Here is an 18,467-nt window from a genome sequence, read left to right on the forward strand (position 1 = left end):
ACATGGTCAATTAATGTACACTAAAGGAGCCATGGATATACAATGGGGAAATGACAGCCTCTTCAACAGATGGTGCTGGCAAAACTGGACAGCTACATGTAAGAGAATGAAACTGCATCATTGTCTAACCCCATACACAAAAGTAAATTTGAAATGGATCAAAGACCTAAATGTAAGTCATGAAAACATAAAACTCTTAGAAAAAATCATAGGCAAAAATCTCTTGGACATAAACATGAGCAACTTCTTCATGAACATATCTCCCCAGGCAAGGGAAACAAAAGCAAAAATGAACAAGTGGGATTATATCAATCTGTTCTATTGACACCATCAATAGAACAAAAAGGCATCCTACAGTATGGGAGAATATATTCATAAATGACATAGCTGAGAAAGGGTTGACATCCAAAATATATAAAGAGCTCACACACCTCAACAAACAAAAAGCAAGTAATCTAAAAAATGGGTAGAGTATCTGAACAGACAGTTGTCCAAAGAAGAAATTCAGATGGTCAACAGGCACATGAAAAGATGCTCCACATTGCTAATCATCAGAGAGATGCAAATTAAAACCACAATGAGATATCATCTCACACCAGTTAGGATGGCCACCATCCAAAAGACAAAAAACAACAAGTGTTGGTGGGGATGTGGAGAAAGGGAAACCCACCTACACTGCTGGTCGGAATGTAAATTAGTTCAACCATGTGGAAAGCAGTATGGAGGTTCCTCAAAAACTCTAAGTAGAAATACCATTTGACCCAGGAATTCCTCTCCTAGGAATTTACCCTAAGAATGCAGGAGACCAGTTTGAAAAAGACATATGCACCCCTATGTTTATCACTGCACTATTTACAATAGCCAAGAGATGGAAGCAACCTAAGTGTCCATCAGTAGATGAATGGATAAAGAAGATGTGGTACATATACACAATGGAATATTATTCAGCCATAAGAAGAAAACAAATCCTACCATTTGCAACAACATGGATGAAGCTATGGCGTATTATGCTCAGTGAAATAAGTCCGGTGGGGAAAGACAAGTATCAAATGATTTCACTCATCTGTGGAGTATAAGAACAAAGCAAAAACTGAAGGAACAAAACAGCAGCAGACTCACAGAACCCAAGAATGGACTAACAGTTACCAAAAGGAAAGGGACTGGGGAAGATGGGTGGGAAGGGAGGGATAAGGGGGGTAAAGGGGCATTACGATTAGCATACATAATGTAGTGGAGGGCACGGAGAAAGCTGTTCAAGACAGAGAAGACAAGTACTGATTCTATGGCATCTTACTATGCTGATGGACAGTGACTGTAATTGGGTATGTGGTGGGGGTTTGATAATGGGAGTCTAGTAACCATGATGTTGCTCATGTAATTGTAGATTAGTGACACCAAAAAAAAAAAAAAGAGTTAGTAACATTGGTAGGGCTTTGTCATGCATAAGGAGAGCAAATCTTTGTTTTTTGAGGGTTGAAGTTCAGCAAATCTTTGTCTTTTGAGGGTTGAAGTTCATCTTTGAAAGCATTATTGCTCAGAGGGAGAGGCAGCAGTTGAAAGCCAGTGAGGGGTAGTTTTGGTCACTCCTTTGGTGGCCCTGAGCTGACCAGAGGCTGTCCAGAGGAAGCCTTCATGCCGGCTTGAGCAGCAATAGCACACGACAATCTTCTATGCTTGTTCCACATTCTGCATACACACACACACGCACACACATGCATGCACAAACACACTGTATGCACACAGGCACACACACACTGTTGCACACATGCATGCACACACACTGCATGTACACGTGCACACACAAACTCATGAACACACTGCATGCACACATGCACACACACATGCACTGCATGCACACACACAACTCATGCACATGCACACACACACTGTATGCACACACTGCATGCACACACACGTGCATGTACACTTGCACACACACATGCTCAAGCACTCCTCCCAAACTTAGAAAACACCCAGACTTCCCACTTCACAGAAGAATGCTATCCCTCTGGTCAGTGTACATGCTGATGTCAACAAAGCAGACCACAGGAAATTCTGCCCCAGTGGCCAAGGGCTCCCTTTACGCCCCTGGGTACTTGGGAAGTGTCCTGCAAGTGCCTTTTTAACCTCCCAGTCCCATTTTCTGTGTGGGGATCTGCCTCCTCAGCCTGCTTTGCTGCTTCCATGTGAAGATCAGATGTGCATTCAGAGATCCCCATTTTGTCTTCCTCTAGCAGACATTCACGAAGCTCCACATGCTAGTCTCTGGGCTCACCCTGGGGTTGGGGGATTGAGTGAGGGTTGTTCAGGTGGGGTTATGATGGTGACCAGATAGGAAGACTGAAAAGGCGGTCTGCTCTTTCTTCTCCAGGTGGTGGCTACCCTGGGGACCACAACCTGCTGTTCATTTGACAATCTCTTGGAAGTGGGTCCTCTCTGTAAGTATCCAATTAAATTTTCTTCTGGAAAATGTTCTCAGTATACAGGGACTTTAGTACACCTTCCTCTTTTGGGCGCTCCCTCCTTCATAATATTCATAATATATTGCATTATTATGTATAATATTATATATTATATATACAATATATATGTATATTATATATATATATAGAGAAGGCTCTCCTCCATAATTATTATGTCATATAAATAGCATAATATTGCATTATAATGCAATATATAATGTAATATATATTATATAATTAGTAAGATATATATTAATAATATATATTAACCATGCATATAGTAATTAATAAAATATTAACATAATAAAATTATGATGGTTTGTCAAACTCTTCTTGTATTTGCTCCAGAAACTCAGAATTTGGGCTAATTGAACAAAAGATGAGCTTAGCTGTTCCTACACATAATCATAAGAAATCACTGCTCCAAACAGTGTAGAGCACAGATGCAAGATTTCCAGTCTATGTTGCTAAGGGTAAACCCTTGAAACTCTTAGAGCAAGTGCACTCACACAAGACGGGATGTGAGAACTAGCCATCCTGATTAACATCTTCTGGTGTGTCTGTTTTAACCTTTTCTGGAATGACTGAGTGTAGTTAAGCACCATACTTCAAGTGATTAAGGAAACAATACAAAAGCACTAAGCTTCTCCTGGGAAGGATGTAGGCTTCCTGAGCTTTCCTGGCAGCTTACATCCTCCTCCGGGGTTCTGGTAGAGATGGGATTCAGGGCTGCCAAAGGTGAGCCCTGAACAACAGCTGTCTCTAAAGTTTCACCTCGAACCTGTGGCCGGGACACTCAGAGGGCTTGAGAGGGTTTCCGTAATGGGGACCTTCCTCGGGGATAGGGAGCTCGGCCATGGGCACCCTTCCTTGGTCCTGGGGCCTGATATCTCCCGCAGCTCCAGGTGAGCCGCGGCCCCGTGGGTGGTGCAGCAGGTCCTCTGCATGGTCTGGGCATTCCATGGAGGCTGTTCAGACTCTCAGAGCACCCTCTCAGGCGCTGCCCCCCCCCCACCGTGTAACCCCACATCAGAGCAACCTCTCAGGCGCTGTTCCCTCCCCCCCGAGTAACCCCACATCAGAGCACCCTCTCAGGTGCTGCTCCCATCCCCCCTGTGTAACCCCGCATTGGGCAGCCTTGGCGCAGAGTGCCCCGTGGAGTCCAGCCCCCTGCTTGAAGCTGTCTGCTGCAGTTCAGAACTTTGCTTCCTTATCGGTAACGTCTGTAGCATGGAGAGGCAAACAACACTTTGAATGGTGAAATGGTAATATTCCCCTCACAGGATTCTTTAGAGGATGAATTAACGCACAGAAATCATGTGAGACAAAAGAGAGTGTGTGCTGTGAGGCAGGTGGCACCAGGGTCTGCGGGTGTAGACTTGCCCGTGCACACACAGGGTTTCTCTCCACCACGCACGGCCTGTGGCAGGTATCTAGACAGCTGCTGAAGGCAGTTGTGTGTGGTGTGGGCCTGGGGAAAAGGGGCAGAAGGGGCTGGCTCTGGACTGTGGCCACTGCACTGGCCTCCTGGCTACAAGCCCCTGTCAGCTGGGCCAAGCCACTTGGAGCCCCTTCTGACCCAGCTACCAGGCAGAGAACTGGATGTCCTGGACGGCGGCTGGCTGATGTAATTCCTGGGAGTATTGGATTTAGAAGCTTAAGATCGTTGGCAGGGCAGAGCCCGTGTGGCCCTGCAGTCCCGTGAGCCCCAGGGCTGGCCGCCCCCTGGATGAAGGGGATGACAGCCCCAGAAGGTTCCTGGCATTCACTGTCCCAGAGCCCCCTCTCCTCCCCAGGTGCTGGGCCCTGAGGAAAGAGCAAGATTTGTGACCTGTTTGGTACCAAACCCAGAGGCTCTTCTGGGGCCGACTGAGGGAGCAGAGGTGGATGGGTGCCATCCACTGCGGGAGTTCACATGGGAGGCCGGTTCTGATGGTTATACTCCCTATGGATGATGATATCACCATCAGCAGTGCCTTCCCAGTTAGGTACTGTTTTTCTACTTTTCCTCCTCTGACACCATTTACTTGACTATCATCAACTTAGCATTCTTCAACTTCAAACAGGACTGCTCTGAGCCCCTGAGCTGACCTTGTTCTGTAGTATGGTTAGAATAAACCATTAGAATAATTCAGATAAGTTATTCCTCCACCATTATTTGATGAAGAGGACACATCAGAAGGTGGTTTTCCCCAAAATGCTGCTTTGAGAAAGACATTTTCTTTTTGGTTCCTTTTAAAATGATTCACCAGAGAGGCTATTTCAGTTGGTCCACTTGGACTGATCAACTGAATTTACAGGCAGGTTTAATGAGATGAGGATGAGATAATAGTCAGGAAGTGTGAAAGTGGGAAGCAGGGGTCAAGGTCCCAGCAGGTGTGGAAGGGAGTACAGGGCAGGAGGAGCAGCAAAACCTTTGTCCAGGGGCTTAGGATAGCTGGGAGGTGACGCAGCTGACGGTGCAGGGGGGCCAGGCTGCTACCATCCACCAAAGCCTCACAGGGAAATGTGCCTGAGGCAGGGCGCAGTAGCTGTGCAGGCTGCCCCTTCCCTCTCGGATGCATCTGAAAGCTGCTGGCTGGGGCGGCCTTGCCTGGGTGCTGGGCAGACTTTGCCCTGGGACATGCAACTCCTGTGCTCTGGCCTTGGGGTCTCGGTGACCACCTGATTCCTAGAACACCTGCAATATTTGGAGGGGCCAGAAGGCAGGTTGTGCTGCCAGCTGATCACACTAAAGTCGTGAGATGCAGGGGTGGTGCCCCTGGCTCTTTACCTCTTGTGGAAAGAAGAAAAGAGAGCTGACCCCGGGTGTCTGTAACTGCCTTCTGCAGGAGTTTTAGGCCAACTAAAAAGAGGAAAACAATCCTCAAAGACCACCCTGGCTTCTGACATCAATTCCAAGTTCAGGAGTTCCAGAACCAAAATCACCCTCAGCCCCGATAATCCACCAGCAGGGCTCACAAGTCCTGGTTAATTACAGGAGGAGATGTGTGGGGCAGTGTGGGAGGGGTCCCAACGCCGAGCCCCTGGGCGTTCCCTCCCTGAGGCCATGGATGGCAAGCACAGCAACCATGGTATGCGACAGCATGCATGCAGGGCGATACCTCCCTAGCAGGTAAGCTCCAAGCTCTGGGTGCCAGAGCTTTACTGGGCTCAGTCACATATTGCCCGCGTGGCTGGGCTTCCTTCTCCAGCCCCTTCTGGGCATCCTGTCGATACCTTTAGTCTCCAGTTCCTCCAGAAACCGGAACTCACAGGGCATGGCCCAGAGCCCCTGATGTGAATCATACTGTTACAGTCTGGGGGCCAGAGCTCCAGGCAGGAAAGACCCCTAGCGGCAGGTGCTCCAGGCTGGAGGTCACCTTCCCAGAGCTGAGGGTGAAGGCTGTGCTCTCCTGGAGTGGGGCTGTGTGCTCCCGGCACACCCTCCCCTTGTGCGCCCCCTTCTCTTCCCTCCTCGGGCCTCCATCTGCCTTCTGCTGCCCCCTCTCTGGGTCTCAGATGCATTCTTGGGCAACAGAGCTTTGGGGTTGGCATCGTCCTGGCCCCCTCCTGGGGGTTCGGGCCAGACCTTCTCTCCCCCGTCTGTCCTGGAGGAGGCCTGGCTCAAGTTGATAGGTCGTGGATTTTACTGTCTGACCCCATGTTCCCACTCAGGAGGGTGATGGCTGAGGCAGGAGGATGTGGGGGCTGTGGGAGACAGAGCACTGCAGGGCTTCTGGATTCTGCCCGCCCCTCCAGCCCTCAAAGCTGGCGTCTTTCCTGACACATCTGCCTGGTCAGGTCCTGCTCCACCCCACCCTTCACGCCACTGTTCTGAACCAAACACACACTGGTGTCTCAAACTCAGCATAGTGCCTCTGATGGAAGGAGCCCAGACAGCCCATGGGGTCACAGGCTGGCTTGGAGATTTTGTGCCTGGCCCCTAAGGGCATCTGAGGTTTCCACCTGCCCCATGGCACCCCTGAGCTGTACCAACATGTAGCACAGTGCTGGAGCAATAATGGCTGTCCTGTCATTTCTAAGACGTCCCCAATCATCCTGAGGCTTTGTGCTCACCACCCATCCACTCAGGGCTCTGCGGGCACCCGGTGAGGCCAGTCCAGCTGAGGTGGTGAGCTCAGACACCCTTGGCCCACAAGCGTGCTGTGGTCGCTCTGGCCTAATGGTACCCTGATCCTCTGCGGCCATGGCACACATCCTCAAGACACATTTGCTCTTGATCCAACCCAGGGCTTTAATCCCTTCAATCCTGAAGCTCAGACTGAATCAAGGCTTTGAAAAGCCACCTGTATCTTTTATCAGCAGAGCTCAGAACTGCTTGTCACTTGTCACAGTGTCACGTATGACTAACGAGCATCATGCATGAAAAAGTGCACCATGAATCCATCAATTGGCACAAATGCATTTCCGTCCATTTGCCTGTGAAGAGAAGGGCCTGGAGGGGAGACATGGCCATACAGCTGCTGGGTGATTGGAGGCAGGGGTCGCACCCGGGTACAACTGAATTGAGGGAGCGCATTTAAACAGGACTGTTCCAGCTCCCAAGTAAGATGTGGTTCCTTCCTGCAAGGCTGCTGGGTTCAGATGGAAAACAAAAACCGCATTCACCAAAGGAGCCAGGATGAGTTCAGATAGCGTTAAATGACCGATGGATGTGTGTGGGGTGCAGTGGGCACAGAGGCGGTGTGGGCTGTGCACTGGGCCTTCCTGAGTGATGCTGGGGTGGGGACGATGTTAGAAGGGGCTGGCTGGGAGAGCTGGGAGGGAGGCAGAGGATGGCCACATGCCTGGGTGAAGTGTGGGTGCAGGACCTGGTGGGGTTGGCACTTGCTGGTCCCTCAGAGTTATGCTGAACGCAAGGACCAGCTGTGTGAGTCAAGCAGGCAAGTGACCCCAGTTCCCTCCCTCTCCATGCATCACTGGGCGCCGGCCTATGCCCAGTGTCTTCAGACAAGAAGTCTTCAGACAAGAAGAGCCTGTGGGTAGGGATCCAGAAATGAAGCCAAGAAGTGCTGTGGATAAACCATGTTCAAGAAGGGCACTGACAGGACGCGGCAGGTGCCAGCCCCCTCAGTGAGGGCCTCCTCAGGGAACTCACAAGTTGCTTCTGGACTTTAGGTCACAAGGAGGAATTGTGGCTGCACATTGATGCGGCCTACGCGGGCAGTGCCTTCATCTGCCCGGAGTTCCGGCATCTTCTGAACGGAGTGGAGGTGGGTGTCCTCTTTGTTTGAAAGTATTCTGTTACCTGTGATTTCTCCCTACAAAGATGTGATGCTCAGTGTTTCACATTTGTGATTTGTTTGAGCAAATTATTTCCAATCTGATGGCAGTGATTTGGGGGATTTCACTCCCTCAGGACCAGGATGAGAACCTTCCCCATCATTTGGTCTGTCCTTTCCAAGTACACCTGATGTTTCTAGCTGATTTGCAGTCATCACAAATCCTGGGCACAGCTGTCAGATGGGACAGATTTTAGCTTATAAAACTGAGGGGAAATACTGAGGAGGAAAATAAAGATCTAAATGTGTTTGAGGTCAAGGGCTTTTTAAAGAATCAGCGTGCAGTTTCATCTGATCTGGTCTTGACGGGACAGATGTTTTGACCACTTAACCAAATGTGAGATTTGCTCTAACGGACATTGAATGAGCTGCCACCAGTGCACTTAAATGTCCAAAACTGCTTTGGGAATTGGTAAAATGTGGCCTGTGATGCCCACCCCAACCTCTGCTTCTTTGGAGACAGAACAATCAAGCTTATTGACCAGCACTCTGCTTCCCCAGAGGGCTGCAGAATGTAAATGGTACAGGCTTATTTAGCACATAGAAATGACCTTACAGATGTGCTCTGATGTGCTATTTTGGACAAGCAGGATTTCACTGATGGCAGCACCGCTTACGGGGCAAGAATCCCTCCTCACCCAAAACTCAGATGTAAATGCAACAAAGGGTCCAGAGAGGCCGGCTTTGACAGTGAGTCCAGAAAGGAGACAGTACATCTATGGTCCTGGCTTTGTTGTCAGGGGCAGGGGTCTTGTGGGACCGTGGCTACACTCAGTGCAGGGATTAAGGGCACGGTCTGGCCATCAAACAGCCTGTTGGAATCCCAGCTTTGCTGTGGGACTGGCTGTGTCCCCTCGGGCAGGTTGAATATCTTCTCTACACCTCACAAAATAGATTCGGTGCTGACATCTCCCTGGAGGGGAGCTGTGAGCACCAGAGGGGTCAATCACATTGAAAGGGCTTAATGTGGCATCAGGAATACAGTAAACACTGTGTTTATTATTTTTCACCACAGTCAGGAGAGAATGTCCTTCAAAACCTCTCTCTGCTCTCACATCATGCTGCCAATCAATTTTCTAATTACTAATTTGGATTCTCATAATGCCGTAATATCAGAAAAGTGTAGTGAGGTGTGGGGAGCACCAGCGCTCCCACCTTTGAAAAGAATAATCCTCTTAGTGCTAATGAAGAGAATGGCATTCTCGTTTATAGCTACATCCCATCCATTCATTATTCACTCACTCATTCGATAATTACTTATTGATTACTGGGTCTGTGCTGGAGCAGAAATCACTCCTGGGGGCGATGTACATGGGGCCTCTGTAAACACGGGGGGTAGGGGGGACATATGAGAAGGTCTGGTATCAGGGTGCTGACACTGCGCCCTGTACAGCTCACTGCTGACCACCGGTTTTGTGGGTTCCTGGTGCTGGGAAATGGGGTATAAATCCCTACACACCAGAAGTGCCTTTTGTCCTGGCGATGAGAGGCTTCCTAGGATCTGTGGGCCATATCCAGGGAGGCCGGGTGAGCTCCGTGGGATTTGTCCACCTCTCCCCAGGGCACACTCTTCTCTAAGCATAAGGTTTAGGATTTCACTGTCTTTTCCTGCTACCACTCTCCTCTTCCCCATGAACCCACAACTTGACATTTCCCCTCTCACAGGGTAGAGCCTCTGTCAGGCCTCCGCGGGGGATGGGAGCGTCGCAGTTGAGATCCTATCAGCAGCAGACAGGATCTGGTGCCCAGTGACCTGCCATCTCCATTTTTCTTCCATTACTGCCCAACTCCTGTTCCCTGCTGGGGGAGGGCCTTACTGCTCAGCTAGTCAGATAAGGGGGCTGCAATATCCTGCCCAGCCCTATCGGGGAGATAAGGGCCTCTCTCTGTTAGCAAGAAGATCCTAGCTCAGTTGGGTAATGAAACACGTTCAAACAGGCCAGCCCCCTACGAGGGAGCTAATAAAATTCCTAGCACACAAAGCTCTCCTTGCTCATTTGGTCTCCTTTTATCAACAAATGAAACGCCTTGTCATTTCCTGTCTCTCAAAATCACTTTTATTGAAACCTAGAAGGAAATGAATCTGCTCCCCCAGAGTGGGCTGTCGTGCGAGGCTGCTGTCAGCTGGCCAACCGTGTCCCCGCCGACACCCACCTGGCCCCATGTGCCCCCACTGTCTCCTCTGTGCTCACCCCTGAACCAGATAGGGAAGAGGTGTCTCAAAGCCTTGGGAAGATTTCAAAGTTCCCCGTCAGGAGATTCAGCCAGCTGGGGCCTGCGATGGCCTCTGCCTTTATTTCGGCTTCAATTATGGATTTAGCCACGTGGTTGTATCCCTGGGCCTCCAGCTGGACCCAGGTGCCGTTCATCAGCCAGAGGGTGAGGCAGGGCACCCATGTGAAAATGGAAGAACTCAGCCCCATGACAGCTCTGTGGAAATGCAGAGCACCCTCCCTGGTGGTCTTGGTTGTTGAAATCGCTTATCTTCTGCTTGAAAATATGGTGGTGCTTCAAATTGTTGAAGTCTACCGGCGTGTGGCTTCAGGGGCTTTGCAGGGGCAGCTGCTGGCTTCTGGTGAGGGAACCGTTAGGGGCACAACAAACTTGAATGCTATCTTTAAAAATAGAGAAGGAAATATTTAGGTAAAGGGGAAGCGTTGATTATTACATCAATGTTGGTAAAATAATCAACCGATCCAATGAAAAGTGGGGTGACCCTGATTACAGTAGGTTAGTTAGGAAGTTTTCACTTGCCCCTTGCTCATGCTGATGCATATATTCTGAGAGCTTTGCTGGTTCATGGACGTGAGCAAAGTGCAGGCATAAAGTATTTCATTGGTCAGATCAGTTCTTGACATAGTGCATGTTAATTAAAATTCTGCTTATCCCAAATAGTTTCGTAAGTTTGAAACTTGGACACATTTTGTGTGACTTCAGACTATGCGGGTTTGAGAGTACATGGCATAAAATATTAAGAACTTTTCATTTTATGAGGAAAGGTAGAGGTATGAATTTTCCCAATTAAAAATGAACTGAGACTCACAGTTTCAAAGCAGGAGAGCCCACAGAACTGTGAGCTGCATTCTTGTTGCTTCTGGGTGTGGGCATCTCCTCACAGATGACAGAAGCCCCATGTCCTTAGGGCCGGTCTTGGATTATGCTTTGGGATTCAGCATATTTTGAATTATCCAAGGTCCTCCAAATGTATCCATTAATGAATATAATAGTCCTACACCAAATTAGGATTAACCATAAATAATAGGAAGTGTTAATAGGAAGGCACTAGATATGATCTCATTCATCCCACTCCCTCATTTATACATTCCCATAGAATTGTTGAACCAAGGCCCTCGGCTAGAGCATGGAAAAGCTAAGGCCAGATCTGAGGCTCTCGAAGCACATGCTCTTTCTACAAAAAAGGATGAGATTCTTCATTTCACTCTTCCCACAAACCCTTTCCAAACATCTTCAGGTGCCTTGCGCTTTGTCCCAGGACCACCAGCCTTTGTGCCCCGCAGAGGTCAAGCCTGGCTCCTTTCTGGGCACCCCTCTGTAGGGGCCTCCCTGGCACATCCTGGCGCAGCTCCGTCTTCCCTCCTCTGGCAGCAGCCTGCTTTATGGCTGCTACTGGTCATCCCATGCTGCATTCCAATGACTGCTGTCTTGTCCGCTCCCCATGTCACCCTGAGCTATGGAAGGCGGCAGGCATGCTTTCTTCACATATGTCCCTGGGGACCCACCTGGCCAGCTTAACAAACCCACATCAGCAAACATCGTCATCAGCAGGGAGGGTCCGTGTCAGGAGCTGTGCTGAGGGGAACCCAGCTGAGATTCACAACTTCTCCACAAAGCAGATGCTCCCTCTCTGGTCCACATGGAGTTGAGCCAGGACTGAAGCCCCCGTTCTCTGACTCCAAAGCCACTCCCTTCCCTTTGTGCTTCAGCCCAGAATCAGGTCTGTGTTAGCTCCATGAGTCATGAGCTATGATTGTTGTTCCTGCTTGAAAATGAATGAAAAGAGGCTCAGGTGGGTCCTGTGGCTGCCTGAGTCCCAGTGCCCATTGGCCAGACCTTTCCTGTTGACCCTGTGGCCCAACCCCCATGGCTCTAGGTACCTCCCTTCCCCATGGTCTTGTTGCTTTCCATTTGAGCCTATAATCTGTTGACTATTGTGTATGGGAGCTTGTTTTATAACTAAATATTAATAACTGAAATGTCTTCTTGTGTTGTTATTCCTTGGCAGTTTGCAGATTCATTTAACTTTAATCCCCACAAATGGCTTTTGGTGAACTTTGACTGTTCTGCCATGTGGTAAGTTTCCCGTGTTAGAGCCCATTACTCCCCACTCACTGCTGGTCAGAACAGTGGCCTCTTGGAGAGAAGCCTGGTAAGTGTTGAGATGCTGCTGTTGGAGAGGCACACATAATACTTACTCCTTACTTCTGTTTCTGGACCATGGGTGGGATTCTTGCAAAATATTACCCTGAATATAAACCTAGAACATATTATTGCAGCCTATTGGCACAAGGAAAGAGAAGGTTTTCACAGAGAACATCTATAGTTTGATTTATCGATAATTAAAGACAATGCAAAGAATTTCACTACATATTTCTAATTCAGTTGCTTCTGTGTTTTTATTCTTAGCTGTTTAACAAATCTAAGTCTAAAAGCCTTAAGAAAAAATAAAAGTAATCCCATTTTCTAAGAAGTTCCTTGGAAAATCTTAGCAGTGCCATCATCATGTTGGTTATACTTAGAGCAGGAAAAAGAATTCAAAAATTAAAGTGGATGATATTCCATCACACAGACAATATTCAAAGAAAGGATGATGGGTGGGAGTGGAATAGGCTCTCCAGGAACTGGTTCTTCTAAGTATATTAGGGTAAGAAGTCAGTTCATCAGTCTTAAGACCAGGGGGCTTTGTGTGAGTTTTGTGCAAAATCATTCAGTATGTAATTAAGTAAGTGCTTTTTCACCTTAGAAAGGTGGGGGAAGCACCTCTCACCCAAGCCAACATTAAATCTGTCTTCCAGTTTACCAAATAATCAGTTTGCTCTTTCACTAGTTTATCTACAGAGAAGCCAAACCTTTAGCACCTTTCTTCTGTTCAAATCACATTCTTTTTTGTCAGTCTTTGCCTTTAACTTTGATATGTGATCGTTAAACCTATTCATATATGGGCATTTCAGACTTTGTTTGAAATAGTAACAAGAATTTATAGTAGCTAAAGCTTTTATGAATGTTAGGATTCTGTGGTATTCTTGTGGTTTAGGTAAAATCTATTTTACCTAAAGTGACACACCTTATTGATAACTTATACAGTGTGTCAAAAGTCTCTTTCTTCAAACTTTAATTCAGATGAAAATATAATTTAGCTCTGCTGGGGTATTCGTTCAGTTGCAAAAACTGAGTGAGTTGGAGGTCAGATTACTAGTCCTGAATTTGTGGCTGACACAGAACCAGCAGCGGTCCCCCACAGACACAGCAGGGCCCCACTGCCTGGATCAAAGACTTACTAATAAGAGAACAGAGCCACTTTTGTTCAGCTGTCACTGATGCCGTTTCTCTCTGAATACTGGAAATAGTCCTGATTTTAGGTCAGGCACCTACACCCTGAAGGCCAAAGGTGAAAATGGACCACAGCATCCCTCTTCCGTTTGTAGGGCAACTGCTCCTTTGCCCACCTGATCCATGGGTCTGCTAAGTACGTTCAGGCCAGGTTAGACAACCTTGAGGGTTTGCAGACATAAAGGTTTGCGGGCAGTGTCTTGTGTTAACAAATCTCTGTGTAAAACAGGAAATTTAATCAGGGAGAACTTTATTGCTAAAAAACAATTTGCACACCAGGAAGGTCACAGCCCTTGTCTATGAACCAAGTGTGTTCCTAGGAAACACAAAGTTGTTTTCACAGTTTCTATGCAGGTTCCCATTCAGGTCCGCTTATGCAAATGAGGGGTGCAGGTCTGTGTAGTCCTGATTGGTTGATGGGAATCACCCAGTCCATTGGTGGACTTCCCAGCTGCTGTCTGCTTCATGCTGGTTCTGCTTCACGGAGCTGATGTCAGTCCGTGGTTCTGAGAGCACAGAACGTGTGTGGCCTCCTGTCAATCTGTGGCCGTCTGACTCCACTTTGTTTTGGACCTTACTGAGCCTGATGAAATCCATCCGGTTTTCTGGTGTAGCTGGCTTTGCGGGAAGGCAAAACTCACTTGGCTTTGTCTTATCTTCATACTTGCAACATAGTGATGGAGTGGGGAGAGACTGAGGGCTGAGAATCCACTCACAGGCTTTTTTTTCACTGTCCTGACTTTCCATGGAATCAAATATATATATTTGCTATTCTGAGAGGTTACTGTGGTAAAATAAGGTATCCTAACCCTATAGAATTAAAATAATAGGGACGCCTGTAAGAACCGGATTTCAGAAAGAGCTGAAAACAGGCAAATACTAAATTGTGGATTTTTAGAGCTGTGTTAAAAGATTTTATTAATATAACAGAAAAGATGTAAGTGGATTTTTTTTTATTGCTCTCACTGACTTTTTTGTATTCCTTAAAACCACAAGTGTCTCTCTTTCGTTAAATGAAATTTTGCCAGTGGTTAGTCTGTAATTTAAAGTAAACACACTGGTTATATTCTCTGAATATTGAAATGGACAAGATAATTGAAGTTTCTAGAACTTGCAATCATTACAAACACAGTAAATACGTTTCATAATGATTTCATTATTCTGTTCATTAGCTTTTCATTGTTCATTTGGTATTTTGAATCTTTTATATGTAAATATGAACCATTCTGCTCAGCGCTTAATGTCTCCTTAATATCAGATCTTCTCCAAAGAAAGCCTAAAATTCCATACATGCTAGAAGCCCTCATTCAAAAGAGAGCTTGCTCCCTATTATCGATTTTTTAAAAAAACAATGTAAGAAGCCAACACAGGAATAGCCATCCCTCATCCCTTAGGACCAGCCCTCAAGAGTGTGTCTGTGTGACAGGGACAGCATTTCCTCACTGTGAAGCTTAGAAAAGACATTTTTGTGCGTGTGTGCTTATGCAAGTGTATGTTGTATGTGCACACACATCTGTTTGTTTAAATACAGTCTTGCCCTTCACAGCACAAGGAAAAGCAAAGCTAGTACTTAAACACTGAGGAGCAGACAACCACACCCAGTAGCGCTGATAAGCGCAGTGTAGTGGGACACGGGAAATATGAGGAAGTGGACACATGTAAAGCTGCAGCAGGGCTTGGGAAGGACAGTGTAAGGGGTGCGTAGCATGCAGTGAAAGCAGGACTTGGGGACCAGACTTACACAGAAAGCAGTGAGCTAAGGACCCAAATGAAGCTATAAAACAGCAACAGAATAAACCCCCAGAAACTGGAAGGAGGGAAATAGTAAAGAGTAAGAGATGTTAATGAAATAGAAAATAAGGGCACAGTGGAGCAGATCAACAGAACCGCATAGGGACCCCTTGACCTGTCCTAATAAAATAGGTGATCTCTGGAAAGATGGGTCAGAAATAGAGGCAGGTAAACTGCACTGGAAATGTTAAGGGCAGCCACAGACTCGGCAGAGATTTAAAACATAGTAGATGAGCACTGTGATCGCACCATGCCCCAGATTCCTGCAGATATACATATTGATAACAACAAAAAGCACATACTGAAACAGACTCCAGAATTAATAGGAAATCTGAAAAATCTTGCAGCTCTTTAAGATAATGAGTCCATAGTTAAATTTTCACAGAGCAGAAACATCCCAATTTTTATAATAGCAATCTCAAACCGGGAAGGCGTTTATTAGTCCAATCATACATGTAATTCACAGAGACAGTCGGGAGCGCCCACACCCTCCTCATATCATGAAGTTAGTGTAACTCTGATTCCCAAGCCAGATGAGAAGATGAGAAAGAAAAGCTACACGACAAGCTAACAAGCTTAAATATGAAAATTCTAAGTCAAATATTGGCAAATAAAATTCAATGATGTTTAAGAGAAAAAAAGACAGTATATCATGGCCAAAATGTGTTTATTCCAGATATGCCAGGGCGATTTAAACGTATTACAAGATTATTAAGTGTCACTTATCATGTTAATAGTAAAGGAGAACGTTACCACATCAGATGAGGAAAAAGCATTATGTAAAATTCTATACCTATGCAGAACAAAAACTTGGTAAAATAGGTACAAAGGAGACCTTTCTTAATCTGATAAAAAAAAACTACCAATAAACTATAGTAAATTTGTTCTTAATGGTGAAATATTAGCAGCATTCTTTTTAAAGTCAGGAAAAAATAAGGATTCCCATAATTCACACTTCTGTTCAATATTGTTCTCCTAACCTGTGTGATAAGAGATGGTAAAGAGTAAAGGTAGAAGGATTACAAAGAAGGCCATAAAGCTCTCATTATTCTCAGAGGATGTGACTATCTACAATACAAAGAGAATCTTCAGGGTAAGTGTTATTAATAAGGTGGCACAGCAAGATTTCTAGATGCCCATTTTTTAAAGTTGTGCTTTTTTAAACATATACAATAAACAGTACCTGTAATTTTTTAAAAAAGAAATACTCTTTATAATAGCAAGAGAAGATATTAGGTTACCATGAATAAATTTATCAAAGCTCTAGATTTTTGTGAAGAAAATTATACAAGTTTTGGAAGTCACTCCAGAAGTCCTAATACGGGGTGGTACATTAGGTACACAGAGAGGGAGACTCAATATTAGACTTCAGTGCAATCCTAATAAATCTCCTGGCTGCACTTTCTGTGGAACTCAATAAAGCTGAGCCTAATATTTACATGGGCCCAGAATAGCCAAGAGAATAGGGAAGAACAATGTGGGGATCGTGCCCTGCCTGACATCATAGTGTGTGTGAAGTGACAGTGGTTGAGCCAGTGCAGTGCAGGCTGCCACAGTCAGGCAGGGATCAGAAGAGGAGCCCAGAAATGGCCCACAAGTATCTGGCTTAGCATTCCTACCATTATAGGATTTTTACAATCCAGTATACAATTCAGAGGCAGACAACCTGATAGAAAAATGAACAAAGATTTCCTCACAACGGTGAAATAGGAGTGGCCTCTTAATAAATGCAAAGTTACTCACTCCATTAATAATTAGAAATGCAAACTAAAATCACAGTGAACCATTGTTAATTGTGGAAAATAAAATGCACACTCAGTGCTGGCCAGCACATGGAGCCATGGGAGCTCTTGGGGTTCCACAACCTTGAAGCTTAGTTTGTCCCTGCCATCAGCAAGGTTGTAGATGCCATGCTTTCCCTGCCCCCTCCTATGACTGGACACACTTCCCAGAGGCTGAACTGCAGGAGTGTTCAGGACTGAGAAGTGTGTCCAACTATGAATAGGAAGCAGTAGGAGATGGGCAAATCGTGACCTGTTCCCAGGGTGGAATCTGGCGAGGGTGTCAACAAAAATAAAAAGCACGTTATAGAAAAATACACAGAGAATGATGCCATTTATGTTTACATCATATTTAGAAGCTTGCAAAACAATACCAAAGATTAGTAGGAATCTGTACAGAAAATGTTGTGGAATCTTGTGGCAGTGATAAGTCCATGTGGCCTCCTCTGGGAGGTGGCGAGAGGAAGGGACATCCCAGATCTAACTGTACATTTTCTGTTTTTCATAAACAGTGAGGTGGATATATTATTTTTTATACCTTTTTGCATGACTTCAACACTGCATAATTTTTTAAAATTAAAAACACAGCTCCAAGATCATTGCTGGTATCAGTGGGAAGTGTGATCTTCATTTACAAAGGACAGAATTCTGCTGATATTCTTGAGTATTTCTTGCCCTTTTTCACTCACTGCACCCCCTCTTAAGGCTGAGCACAGAGCCCTCCCTAGCCCAGAGAGACCAGAGGAAATTCCTCCACTGGCTCCTCATACGATGCCCACCATGCAACAAAATTCCTGCTCACACATGCACATCAGGTGCCATCCGTTTTCTTCCAAAGGTCAAAGGGAGAGGATGACTAGACAGCTTATTATTGCTTACTGACCTAGTCTGCCTTTAACCCTTTGAAGAAACAACACCTCAGTTGCCTTTCATAAGTAAATCTGGCCCTTCCTCCCATCTCCTCATTGTAAACCACATTCTGACACCCATTTCATGCTCACTGGGCTTTATCCGCCAGGGACTCTCACATTATGTTTGCTTTCAAGCCTACCGTTCTGCCATCTCCTCTCCAGTTTGCCCCTTAGGATATTCTGTTTGCCTCAAAACTTCTCTGAGCTGGTGTCCATGTTGCTAAATGAGGCTGAAAGGCAATGCTCATAAAACTCAGTCCCTCAAATCCCAGTCCAAAAGAGTTATCACCTGAGTTACCTGGAAGGACTGTCACTATGCGCGACCCGTCAGAGGGGCACACAGGTGTGAAGGGATTGAGTTGAGGACAGCATGCTGCAGCCCCGGGGGTCGCTCTCACCACTAACCGCTCTCTCTGTTCACCCCACTGGCTGGGATGATGCCCATCAGGGCCTGGAAGCGCAGAGCAAATTCTAGCCTTAGGGTGTCATTCACTAGCTCTGCAGACACCAGCTAGTGTCCCATGATGCCATTATTCTGACACGGCCTGTCTGGAGTTAGCCTGGACCCCTGGGGTGAGGGGCTTGGTCTCACAGGGCAGTCACAGGCAGTGGGTCCCAGCTTATCCCCTTATGCCCAACGTGGCTGTAAAACTGGGGGTTACCACAGCC

At 46.4% G+C, this 18,467-nt stretch overlaps 1 protein-coding gene across 4 annotated transcripts in view; it reads left to right on the top strand.

Moving 5' to 3' along the window:
• The window catches only part of DDC (dopa decarboxylase), a 102,144-nt gene that overhangs the window by 72,203 nt on the left and 11,474 nt on the right, over positions 1-18,467 (top strand). For all 4 annotated transcript variants that reach the window (XM_036918818.2, XM_036918816.2, XM_036918817.2 and 1 more), the window contains exons 7-9: positions 2,372-2,438; positions 7,584-7,678; positions 11,991-12,058. In XM_036918818.2, coding sequence (XP_036774713.2) covers positions 2,372-2,438; positions 7,584-7,678; positions 11,991-12,058 — 230 coding nt within the window. The remainder of the gene's footprint in view (positions 1-2,371; positions 2,439-7,583; positions 7,679-11,990; positions 12,059-18,467) is intronic.

Source organism: Manis pentadactyla, chromosome 7 (genome assembly GCF_030020395.1).
Source record: "Manis pentadactyla isolate mManPen7 chromosome 7, mManPen7.hap1, whole genome shotgun sequence".
In the NCBI taxonomy this organism is placed as follows: domain Eukaryota; kingdom Metazoa; phylum Chordata; class Mammalia; order Pholidota; family Manidae; genus Manis; species Manis pentadactyla.